This window comes from Rhynchophorus ferrugineus, unplaced genomic scaffold (genome assembly GCF_030347505.1).
Source record: "Rhynchophorus ferrugineus isolate W39M unplaced genomic scaffold, kcgeb_rfMv2 rfM6, whole genome shotgun sequence".
Classification (NCBI taxonomy): Eukaryota; Metazoa; Arthropoda; class Insecta; order Coleoptera; family Curculionidae; genus Rhynchophorus; species Rhynchophorus ferrugineus.
In genome coordinates this window covers 21,825,972-21,838,971 of record NW_027472585.1, presented here as the reverse complement: position 1 = coordinate 21,838,971, position 13,000 = coordinate 21,825,972, and the positions used below count along the sequence as shown (strand labels likewise).

The window sequence follows — 13,000 nt, the reverse complement described above, 5'->3', positions numbered from 1 at the left end:
ATAACAGAGCTAGCCATTCCTTATTTATGCTCCCCTGTGAACTTTAGGCGTTTTTTAAAATACAAACCGTTTTCGACACGTTTGACCATTTTTCGCGAACATCGTTCGGCACGAAATCCAACATAATTGACGAATTAAATTAATAATGGGCTTAATAATAGATATTTTGTGGGCAGAAAATTATTTAAGTGAACTAAGGAATCCTATATCCTATACAATACTTTTTAAAATATCAGAATAATAACCAAAATTCTATAGTGTTTTAGATTTAAAACCCATAATTGAAGCGGAGATGTTAAATTAATTAATTAATTATTATCGCATGTAATATGTTAAGGCTAACGGTGCAAACTGAAATGCGGGAATGAAATTTTAGACTGAACGATAAACATTGAACATAGAGTTGTTGGTTTACAAGAAAGAGCAAACTACCCAAAAATATTGAAATATTTTGGACGCAGAATTTCTGTTTTGACTGTATTATTGAGAATTTTTGCTAACCATCAAATGTACCACTTTCTCAGTGTAAATCTTCGAAACTACAAAAACATTCAAGGACACTTCAGAGAGTATCAATTTTCATTCAAGATTTCAGAGACGAAGACGTATTCTCTTTTTCTGTTCAGTTATTCTATATGGTTCTATGCGTGTGTTATTTTTTTAGATATTAAAACATTTTCCCATAGTTTATATAACATAAATTAATGCAATAGCATCACTTGTACAATTACAGTCATTATGTAAATAGCACATTGGAGAAAATTCAGCTTTTTCATGCCTTTAAAAGGAATTTGTTCATATGGGGTACAAATACTCATAATGATATATTTGGCTTATAATTTACTGGTTAAGCCTAGATAATAACTCCATCATTATAGAATTTGGGCTAAAAACTTACACTAATATGCCGAATTTATTTACAAAATTATTTTCATATACTAAAATAAATTGTAGTTGAACAGGACAAGGTCCAGGCTATAAAGTAGGCATTTAGAATTCTGAGCAATTTTGTTTCATCGTTACAATTATGTAGAACTGCGCCATTTCTATTGGTTGATTTTTTGATTTCCATTCCGATGTTTCCTATTAGTCAAATTAATGCTTACACCACACCAAATTCTTAACATCACGTTGTATAGCTTTAGTACAGAATTTTAGAGTCATTTGTCTTGAGCTTTTTCGGATTTTTACCATGATCTTTTTGTATATGTTTCTCGAACAGAACAAATAATGCATACTCAATGTGTAGATTTTTTTATTGATTATTATGTTGAACTGAAATATCTATCCTCTTTATCTAGTCTTGTGTAACTTATTCAAAACTATTTCGTGTCGATGTGGCTTTTTCGTCAGATCTGTCCAATACACAAAATCAGCATAACAATTACCCTCACAACTCATTTAATATATGAAAAGCATGTCAATCAAATCAATGTGTCAACACATGCAATATATGTGATATCCCATTAATATCTCGGTCCTCCTTCATACATAATTATTATCAAAAAAACTGTCTTGCTTTTTAATCTGGAAAAAAACCAAACCACATTTTATTTTTGGCCAGAATAACCAATGCCAAAACGATTTTAGAATTATTATTAAGCCACTATTAATCAGTCAACAAATTTTGCCTTTCCAAATGGCTCTTGGTGTGTAATTGTTGAAAATAAAAACCGAATTAATGATTTGACTGCATCAAACATTTAACATAAAACCTTGGTTGTGGTGGTAACATGGAGTACAATCGGAATTAACCCTATATAATAAATCATTATTATAAAAACAAATTTTGAAGCCAGTGTAGCTTTACGGTGTGCAATTTTAGGATAAGATGGAGGAAACTATCCTTTGTATGATTCAAATTTAGCAAAACAAAGTTCTCTGCAGTATTAACGCCTCGTGGTATATTAGAAATGAGAACATCAACAAAGATTGCATTTTCAAGAAAACGTCAACGTACGACAACTATAGCCTTACACGGAGATTGATGAGCCAAAAACCCGTTGATCCAAAGTGATACAGTTATTGGCGAAAACTGTATCTTTTTCAATTTTTCAAATTATACGGAGTTATAACTGCAGGAGTACATTCCTCAAAGATTATATGGGTTTGGGTCTTTGATCTGGAGTATAAAGATAAATGTGAGTCAAGGGTATTTAAATGGAAAACACCTTGCTTGGCGTCAATGCAGGTTTTATAAACTTTAATCTCCAGAATTTCATAATCATTGTTTTCACACACTTTTGTCATGTATATTAATTTGTAGAATAACACAAATAAAAACCCGTTCAGATTTTTCTTATTATTTATATGACTCGAATCATCGAGCTTCTTTCGGCATCTAATCTTGAGAAATTTGTTCTAAATTAAAATAAGATATGTGTATGTTGTATGCCCATATGTTTAGAAACAATGATGATCGGCAGTGAGTTTCAATTTTAACATTTAAACTTCCTGAACAAAACAGAGCAAACAAATTCTGTTACTGACCTTCAGTTATATGCTCATCAACATAAACAACGCACAATCCATGATAAGTTCTTTCCCAAGCAGCATTGTTTCCTTTTTAGATGGCTTCATTGAAAGGCACGCAACTTTTCCTACACATCCACTACTTAACGTATAGGCTGAAAAGTGCCGGGCCTAACACATAGATGGCGTTAGTTTTATTACTTTCACCACCTTTTCGCTTAGTACTGAACTTCCAAAGAAAACTATTAACATTTCTACCGATAAGCTTGTGAGTTATTGTGCTAAGAATGACACTGCTTTTGTTATTTTCAAAATAATGGATCAAAAACAATTTCGTATATTGATTTTACATCGCCTAATCGTAAAAAATCTCGTTCAAGCGAAGAAATGGCTTGAAACGTGTTATAAGGAATCAGATGCTCTATCAAAAATGACAGTAACACGTCGGTTTATTGACTTCAAACGTGGTAGAGACACCGATGATGCAGAACGCTGTTGACATCCATATGAAGTGATAACATGAGAGATCATTAAAAAAATCCACAAAATCATTTTCAATGGCGGAAAGGTCTTCACCTTTTGCGTAAGTTAGTATCGTGTAGATATCAAAATAACGTGTTTTATATTTTAATTTGCATAAGCTTTTGACTATGAGAAAGCTTTGTTAAAAATGGGTGCCGCGTTTGCTCATTATTAACCAAAAACAAAAACGTGTTTATCATTTTGAACAGTGTTTGGCCATGTTTTGTAACTTACCGGAATTACTGCATCGATATGTGACAATAGTTGAAATATGGATCGTTTACTTCACTCCTCAATCAAAACGATCATCATCTGAGTGGACAGCAACTGGTCAACCTCATCCAAAGCGCCCGAAAGCACACAAATTGGCTGGATAGGTTCTGGCCTCGGTATTTTGTGATGTGCGTGGTGTAATATTCACCGATTGTCTCGAGAAGGGATATAGCACTAGCACAGAGTATTGTAAAGCGTTATTAGAGCGTTTGAAGGTCATAATTGCAAAAAACTACCGCATTTGTTACAAGTTAATCAATACAATGGCAAATTTACATGAATTGAACTTGGAATTGTTCCTATATCCACCGTATTTACCAGATTTAACTCCCAGCAACTACTGTGCTTTCGCAGACCTCAACATAATGCTCGCCATGCATGACATTTTGCTCGAATGAAGAGATTATCTCTGAAACTGAGGCCTATTTTGAGGCCAAAAATAAATCGTTATACAAAAGTGTTATTGATATGTTATAGCGACGCTGGAATAATTGTTGTGGCTCTTGATGAAGATTACGTTGATGAATAAATTCAATTTTGAACAAGAAAAAAACCGTGTTTTCTTTGTTACGCCTGGGACTTTTTAGCCCATGAGTTATTTTATCATATAATTAAGCGCCAAATCATATAATGTCATATTCAAAAATTTCAATTCAAATAACGATTACAGTGTGTGTATGTGTGTCTGTATCTGTGTGAAAATTGAAGATAATTCCTTTGAAACTCAATTTATTCCATTATAAGTTCCTTATAATGGTACGTTGCATAGTTCTAACTATATATATTTAGATAGTATTCCTAGTAGACGCCATTTAATAACATTTAACGATTAGTACGTCGCGCAATCTGTAGGCGAATGGACGAATTTAAATTGAAGACGCGCGATCGCAACACAGCGACACACCGTTACTCGTATCCAGTCGTATAAATAAAGCGCTTCCGAAATCTGCTTAGTTTGCTTTATTGCACGTAAGAAGCTTAAAATTAGAAACTTGCCGTCGTTGTTCCAGGTTTTATGGTACAGAGATACGATGCAGCTGGATACCACCGAGCGCCGGATAATGGAATCCCGAGGATCCAGACATACGCTCGTTATACGGAAAGTTAACCGTCAAGATTTCGGCAACTACACTTGCGTCGCCGACAACCCGTTGGGTAAAACCAGGAAAAGCATCCAGCTCACAGGTAAATACACTCAGGTTATCTTTCCTTGAATGACCCTTCAACTTCTTGCTTGAGTTAACAGTTTGTCAGCTACACTACTTATGTTATGTGTAGTAGTAATAGTAATAGTAGTAGTAGTAGTAGCTTCACTCATAACACATGATATAAAAAATGTAACTTTATTTCCTTCATTGAGACAATAATTGCAAAATGGTGGTTAAGCATAATACATATACCTTTGAATAAAAATTAGTATATATAACATGCTATATTAATAGTAATACATGTTAATGTCATATAAAATTTTCTCGATTAAAAAAAATGGAATATATTAACTAAAACTATAATTTAAACAACATTATATGATAATCATAATATACAGATATACGCGAGTTTTAATTGCAATAAAAATGTATATATATATATATATATATATATATATATATATATATATATTTCAATAAATATTTCATATATATCTCTTTATATCATTATTTCATTTATATCTTCCGGAGTCTTAATCCACCTAATTAACAATTATATATCTGAGTAATGTATTTTACTTTCATTAGAGAGCATATTTACATTTTATGCTTAGTTCTTGTTTCCGTCGATGCAAAGTTCCCTTGTAATGTCATTTAAATATTACTGTATTTCTACTTAGTATGTTCTCTTACTGCCTGTATATATTTATTGATAAAACTAGATTTAATCACTGCATTCCCCTTAATGAATTTGCCATATCTGCAAAGCAGTTAATATTATTTCTCTCCTCATGTATTATAACCAAATCTTCATGCATATTCTGAAAAATAACACAAGCACATAAAGCTTTCATACTCCATAATACATTTTCCTACAGTTAAAGTATATTAATCATATACTGACCTTTAGTTGTTTCCTCTTTCATCACCCTATCTTGGTAATTGTCAGCATTGAACCTTAAAGCAATATTCATAAAGTTTTATTCAGTCACTGTCACTTTTAGAATCACTACTAAAATGAGTAATTAATCTGTTTTATAATCTACCAAGAACTTATTATCGTTTCCACCATTTGTCAATTTCTTGGTCAGTTTGTCTGATCGAACTCATCCAAACTGAAGCTGTTATTGTCGACAATAATTCTTTCCATAAATTCAGACATGAATATCCTTCTCGAGCTGAATGACTATTGTAACAGTTCTTTGCAATACCGCATATCAACATAATTGGATTAAATATGCAGTGATAGGAATACGTAATATTCTCTGGCCATAACGTTCAGCAATCTGATCTACCATGTATCTTTCTCAGACTTTTTTTTAATAAAATAAATTACATAAAAAAATAACTTATATTTACCGAGTAACAATTGAAATAGTTCATTCTCTAACATGATTTCTTCAAAACTTATCTTATTTACTTTAAGCCATTCCTTAATTGCAGCCTTTGTTGGTGCACATGTTGGAATCTTCTCGACCAATATACATGGTGATAATGCACATTATAACAATAACTGATGATTCCTGAAGTCCATTAAAAGCTGATTTTCAAACCACTCCAAAAATAAGTTATGATTCATTTCTTCACGGTAGTTACATTCCAATGTTTACATTTTTCCATCAACTTTTGTGTCTTTACTCTATATTTATTATCATTCTGCCATGAGTGACCCGATCTACCATTGTGAAATATCAATATCTCATCTAAATATACAAATTAGTATAATAATTCTTCCTTGATATTGGTTTATGTTTTTAAAAATTGTATTCTTTTAAAAGCAATGCCTGGAAGTTACATTAAACCCCTTCGTGGGTTATCTTTACGCCACATAAATCCTATATTACCCAACAGTGTAGGGATGTTCTACATCCGTCAAATAGCTGCATCTTTCGTCTCTTTATTGATACTTCTCAGACTGCCAATTTTCTTTGGAATAATTGTATTAAATTATGTTTCGATTGAAAAAACTACTTACTGTTTTTATACATTTTGTATATTTGATAGAGCTAACATCAAACTGATCTTGATTCGTCGTTTCGCATAAAAACGGTTTCTTCTTGGTGAATTTAAGCTTATATAGATTTTTATTTTTTGAGATATTTTAGTGTCCGTACCCGTACTAATATTCAGTGCATCTGCAACACACTAAAATTGTTTTCAATAAAAACCGCGACGATTTGAAATTTATTTAAACAAAGTGTTAAAACAACGTTTGCCGGTTTATAACCCGTAATTATAATATTTTTAAGAATTGTGCAGATATTTTGGAGGCTCATTCGGTTTCATGTTCGAACTTTCACGGTCAAACTACGGTCTTTTATTCTATCTCTTTTAAAATGGAATAAACTGAGAAGGAAATTATTGTATGACTGCAAAACGAATTTACAACTTTCGACAGGCATGTATTGATGATGTGAGTTCACTGCTGTTTTGAATCGACTATATATGGCCTGAAAAATATGCTGTTGTTCCTTTGTACTCTTAATATCATTTTAAAATGCAAAATAGTAAAAAATAGTTAGCCTATTAGTTAATTTAATTTAGTGTCCCATCCTATTCTTATAATATTGGGCCTGATAACCTTGTTCGACACCTATTGCAACGTTCCCCTTTTTCTTCTGAGCACGCTCCCCATGTCAAATTTAAATGGGCATGCTGCTAACATATTATCTCAGTAACCTTAGACCCTATTATTTGCTAAAAAAAATATTGTTTTACTAATACTTTAAAACTATTCCAATTTTTCTGAGAGCACTTGTAGGTAGTTTCGGAAATTGTTCCCCGGTAAAAAAATATTTAATTTGTGGTCCAACACATCCAATTCCAGTTTAAGTTTTGCTTTTCGCAATCTTGTAATGATCACTTTTTTATAATATAAAAGTCCTAACTTAACGTCATCGATACACTTTCAAATCCTGCAATTACAGAATTTACACAACAGTACTACAGCTGATACCGCGAGTTGTATTTTCGGTTTCTCATCTCAATACCCTGCTGATATAAATAAAGATCAAATTAAAATAAATAGATATAATTGAATAAAATAAAGATACCTCCTAAACATCTCTTGCAGTTACTTCCAGCAACATATGCAGCTCAGGGTTTGTCGAGATTAGGATCAGTAAGTTTCATAAGCTTTGCAAAAGTTAAAAAAATATGTTGTATCTCTCATTTGAATAAATATACCATATAAGTTAAAAAATGCATCAGCATCATATTTACACTATCTAGATGACATGATAATTGTCAGTTTTTTACAAAACAGCTAATTGTTATTTATCTCTATCGGTTGCATGTGTAGACCCTGTTCGATTTTTTGCCATATTTTTTTAAATGCCAGAACTGTTTAATACATTTTACCGTAACACAGAAAAATATTATCATCATACAATCACAAAAAGCAAAATTTTTTTATAAAATGTTTTATAGAAAAATCTAATAACAAATGTTTGGATAAAGAGAAGAATTTGTTGAATAACAACTACATTCTGAATCGTTTAAAAAATATAAAATCATATATTTGGATCAAAAAAATCGATAAAGAGCATGTTTATTTTCCTTGTAAAAAGTTCTGACATCAGTCTATGAAATATCCCATTGTTGAAATATTAACACTAGAAGCATTTAATTTCCTTCTGGGGTCACTTAAGCTCATTTGGCTCAATTTTTCCTGTTGATAAATGTTTAATTTGAAATCAGACTCATGCGATTTCGACAGTTTACTGAGTACTTATCTTCCCCATGGTATGAAGCGGGAACGTCCAAACAACGTCGAATGTCGAATAAGCTTATTAACAGATACAATATTTTGATATTTCACGATTTCGTTTTATATGTCATTAGCTCTTACTGGTATAGATTTTTATCACCCCTACAAAATATATCACGTATATTACAAACATACTCAAAACAAAAATACTCTCAAATTAACAATAACAGCTGTTATATGATCTCTAACAATCTTAACGTTATCATCTTATGAATAAACTAGATTTTTTGCCAGTTAAAAGCAAACATGAGTATAAATATCGGAAATATTTCCCATAAATTAAAAAATTGTAGAATAAAGAACGTTTATACTTTGAAAAGACACTTATTTCTTTAAATCATTAATACGCACATCTTTTGGTAATTTCTAAATCTAGCACATGAAAATTCCTACTAGTAGTTAGGATTATTATTCTTTTAATTGCAAATCTAACCCCCATAGGCGTTAAAGTATCCTAAATTAATCTAAAGTTAAATTAGTCCTTAGAAATTAACCACTCAAATTGTACAGTTACTAGATATAAAGATATATCGGAATTATAAAATAATTTTAAGAATTTCCAGACATATTTTTCGGCATTTCCTTTTACTTCAACTCCAAATTTTCCAAGAACTTTTATCTTCTCGTTCATTAACATTTATTAACATCAGTTTATCAAGTTTTTGTTCACTTAAGCTGCTACAATTTAATGCTGTTGTTATTGTAGCGTGTATTTTCTTTTAGAGTGTCTTGTCAGAGATCCATTTTTATTATTTTTTTATATATAATCTATATAACCTTATTTTACATGACTTTCTACACTTATAGGGAATGGCCTTACTAAATTTGTCCTCACAATTATACTAATAAACATAGATTAGTCGGGGAAAATAGAATTAAATTTTATTAAAGTCGATATATTTCGATATTTAAAAAAAAATAAATATATTATCTTAAACATCATAAAAAACTTTTTAATTATTTTTAATAAACCTAATTATGTTTAATAAACCGAAATTGGAAGTTTAACTTAATTTTAAGATTTTTGTTTAATTGTCAGGGTAGTATATTTTGTAAAATATCGATACAACGAAATATCGATATTTTTCTTGGTGGCCGACACCCCTATAATGGTGCCAAATAGTTTGTAAGAATATTTGAAAAAGATCCATCATCAGCAATAACGATTGAATTTTAATATTCTGCCTTAGACAAAAAAAAACCTCCTAAATCCAATAATATATACTGCGAAATTTGAAAATAAAACCAACTAAGTCCAAAATTTAAACATTAAAATGCCATTATATAAGCACACATGCGAAACAATAACTAAACAGACTCATTACGCCCTACGACAATCAAATTTCATTTTAAAATGCGTTGCATCTTTTAATTCGAACAACCAAAATGATCTAATTAGGCAGAGTACTTTGAAAAAATATCAATTACACAATTATTCCCGAACACCTTCACTATTTGCATAAATTATTTCACAGTCGTTCATTAGAGTTTATTAGTCAGTTAATTACTCGAATTATTTCGTAATCTTTATGTTACGGGTGGAATCATTTAACAATTATTATTATATTTCTTCTATATACGGTTTAGTTATTAACCCTATATAAATTATAATTTTAATATATAATAATTTTTATTGTAGGAAAACCACATCCGGCAAAATTCAACAGTCCATCCACAGGCAAATGGAAGGAGAATTACAACATCAGCTGGGAGGTGGAATCCCTGAGTCCCGTCGAGGAATACAAATTGCTCTACCGACGACTTCCCGATAGTCTTGGCATTACCGGCGATAACCAGCCTCAGCCCCTGCACCACCAAAGCCTGAAAAAAATGTTTCCGCGCGGGGTAAGTTCCCGGCAACTTCCTTAATCTAAGAAAACCCTTTGACCTATTCCGCTTTGTACATAAATAAGGCGAAACTTTACGAATTTAGGAGAGGCATTAAAATGGCAGACACACCGCGAAGTTTTTAATTTATAATGTCCGCAAGATCGAGCTTTTGGATGGGCACAAACTAGACTACGTTAAATAATAAAAAAGCGATTTATCATGAAATCTTTTTACTTGCCAAACTTCTTGAAGACAAATATATATTTACTAAGCTTACACATTCAATTAAATATATGACATAATATGTTTATTCAAATTTCATCGTGAGAATTTTTTACTTATTTACTTTATTTTAGAATTTTATTTTACGAATTTTTTGAAGTTACGAAGGTTGCCATATCTCTTTTTGGCCTTGACAGTACTGTTAGATTCCATCTGACGCTTCCAATTGGAAATATTTGGCGTTCTTAAAAATAATTTACTTCAGAATGTCTTGCCATTGGAGCATAACCAGCTGTTTGTAGTGACTAGAACAAAATTTTGTCAGGGAAAAAGTGGTGTTAACTGGTGAACATTTTCGTCCGATAATTTTTTGCGAATTAGGACATGAATTGTAAAGATATCAGTGAATCTATCAACTTAATTCGACTTTTAACGATGTCAACCTTGGCCACTGTAAAATGTTGGTACCACGAATTTAATCGGGACCACAGTTCGCTTAAGAACGGACGTCATGAAAGTCACATTTGTTGTACCGCAAAACATTGATGCTGTGATCTAAACATTGATGCTGAGCTATTTAGTGATCTTTGAGCTTTAGCAGGATCAGCAACAAATAGCTTTGTATGAACAGTTATCTACGCAAATAATTTACTTTTTATACTTGTATTCCGCATCATTTAACAAAAGCTCAAAATGATATTAGAGATAACAAAAAAGGTGCAAAAAACAAAGCCGTGGTGCATCAAAAATTGTACAAAATCGCAATTGATTTTCCCTTCCAAGGTGAACAAAATCCAACAAAACTAAATCTTCGAAATATGTAGGACAGTTATTTATAAATGGTACACAAGCCATTTGTTTACTAGAAGTGATCTTTGTGAAATACGACAAATACGACCAGTGAGAAACATTATTCATCATGACAAGTCCTCACCCATCGACTGAAACAACTACCTATTTAATACACTTTGGCCAACCCTGATGAGTTTTTATTCCAGCATGTCAAGAATAAAATACATCGTTAACATTTTTTAGATGCCTGAAAAAGCCGTTCATCCACTCAAAATTAATGTTTTGGAGTTTATCCTAATCATTGTGGGAAAAGTGTTACCAACATTGGTTTAAGCACATGCAGAAGCTTATTGATCACTATGATCATAGTTTCATTATTCGGTTACAAACATAAATAACAACTCTCGTACATTGGGCACATATTGATAGTTTATTAGTGCTAATGTTAAATTGTTAGTTTTTGCATTGGTAAGATATGTTTTAATCAAAATATTTTGTATAATCAACTTTTTCTATATAAAATGAAATAAATTGGTTTGGCATTGGCCACTTTATCATTTCTGTACGTTATTTTGGCCTGACAAGTGCCCTGGGTGGCTTCACAAAGCTTGTAACATGTGGCTGAGTTTTTTTACGTAAGATGGTATTTTTGCGTCTGTTGTTCGTTTTTGTTAGTCTTCTCTCAAGCAACACGTTCTTAAAATGATTAAAATTATTTATATATTATTACCAATACTTAATATTCATAACTATTCTCCTCGAAGTGCTGTCGATGTTGCTTGAGATGTAGCCAATCTGCTTTTTCACCTCAATACGTTACATTTTTTTTGCCTGACAAGAAAAAATATCGCGATTTTAAAATGGTTTAAATGTCATTTTCCCTAAATTTGTGTGGTAGCTAGTATTCCTTTTTAAAATATTTCCAATTACATATCACAGCCTGGAAATAGTTGATTTCATGAACAGCTAAGCAGTCTGAAATATTTTTGATAATTTATTCTGGCTTTTCGTTCTATTAATCTTGCACTGTTCTTCTGGTAGAACTGTTTTGTGACTTCAAGTCGTTATCAATATCTCCATATATGTAATAAATTACTGAAAATAGAATCAAAAATTAGAATTTAAAGAAACAGCATCACATATCTTTCTGAAAGTAATTGATGGGCATCAGCAGTTTCTTCAGATCTAATTGCAAACGACATGTATACCGAAAATAATATTTTATGCATTCATTGATTGGTGTCTCACACACTGGTTAACTTAATAATATATAATGAGTAGCATTATTTTAACTATTTTAAGTAATTTAATATTTTAATAAGGGTAATGTGAAAATTAAGGGGCTTAACAATTAAATTAGGTTTTTTGGCAGTTTTTTAGATTCATACTTCGAATTTTCGCCAATAATGGAACATAATAACTTAATGATATACAAATCCATGAGCCTTGATTTATCGGATGTAGTCCTATCATTACACTACACATTAATTTGTTTAAGAATCGAACATACATACTATATTGAGTATCCTAGTTTGAAGGGTATTTCTCTTTAGTCTGATATGATCTTAACTTTGTATAATTTTATACACCTGAACCAACTGTCTATTATATCTCTATAAATATACATCACAATGGTCTTAAAATTTGCGTATATAATAAGAATTTGTTGAGTAAAAATAACTGTAATTGTTGTATAAGCAACCACATTTTTTAAACCTTTACACAACGTCCTTCTTCTTTCCTTTTTAATGCTTTATCCACTTGAGCTTGATATCCGTATCATGCCCAAGTGGCTATATTTTGATACGAAACTACAAATGCACATATTATCTTAAGGACTTAAAACTAAAATTAGTTACATACTTATAAGGGTTTATATATTAGGGATGCGTTTTATTATATTTACATTGAACACTTTTCCACATCACCTATGAGTTTTAGAGCTAGGGGCTTTGTATTTGTGTAGTGGTAT

General features: G+C 31.2%; 1 protein-coding gene across 2 annotated transcripts in view; it reads left to right on the top strand.

Annotated features, from left to right (window-relative positions):
• The window catches only part of LOC143197864 (limbic system-associated membrane protein-like), a 487,089-nt gene that overhangs the window by 444,238 nt on the left and 29,851 nt on the right, over positions 1-13,000 (top strand). For both annotated transcript variants that reach the window (XM_076406625.1, XM_076406624.1), the window contains exons 6-7: positions 4,278-4,452; positions 9,824-10,029. In XM_076406625.1, coding sequence (XP_076262740.1) covers positions 4,278-4,452; positions 9,824-10,029 — 381 coding nt within the window. The remainder of the gene's footprint in view (positions 1-4,277; positions 4,453-9,823; positions 10,030-13,000) is intronic.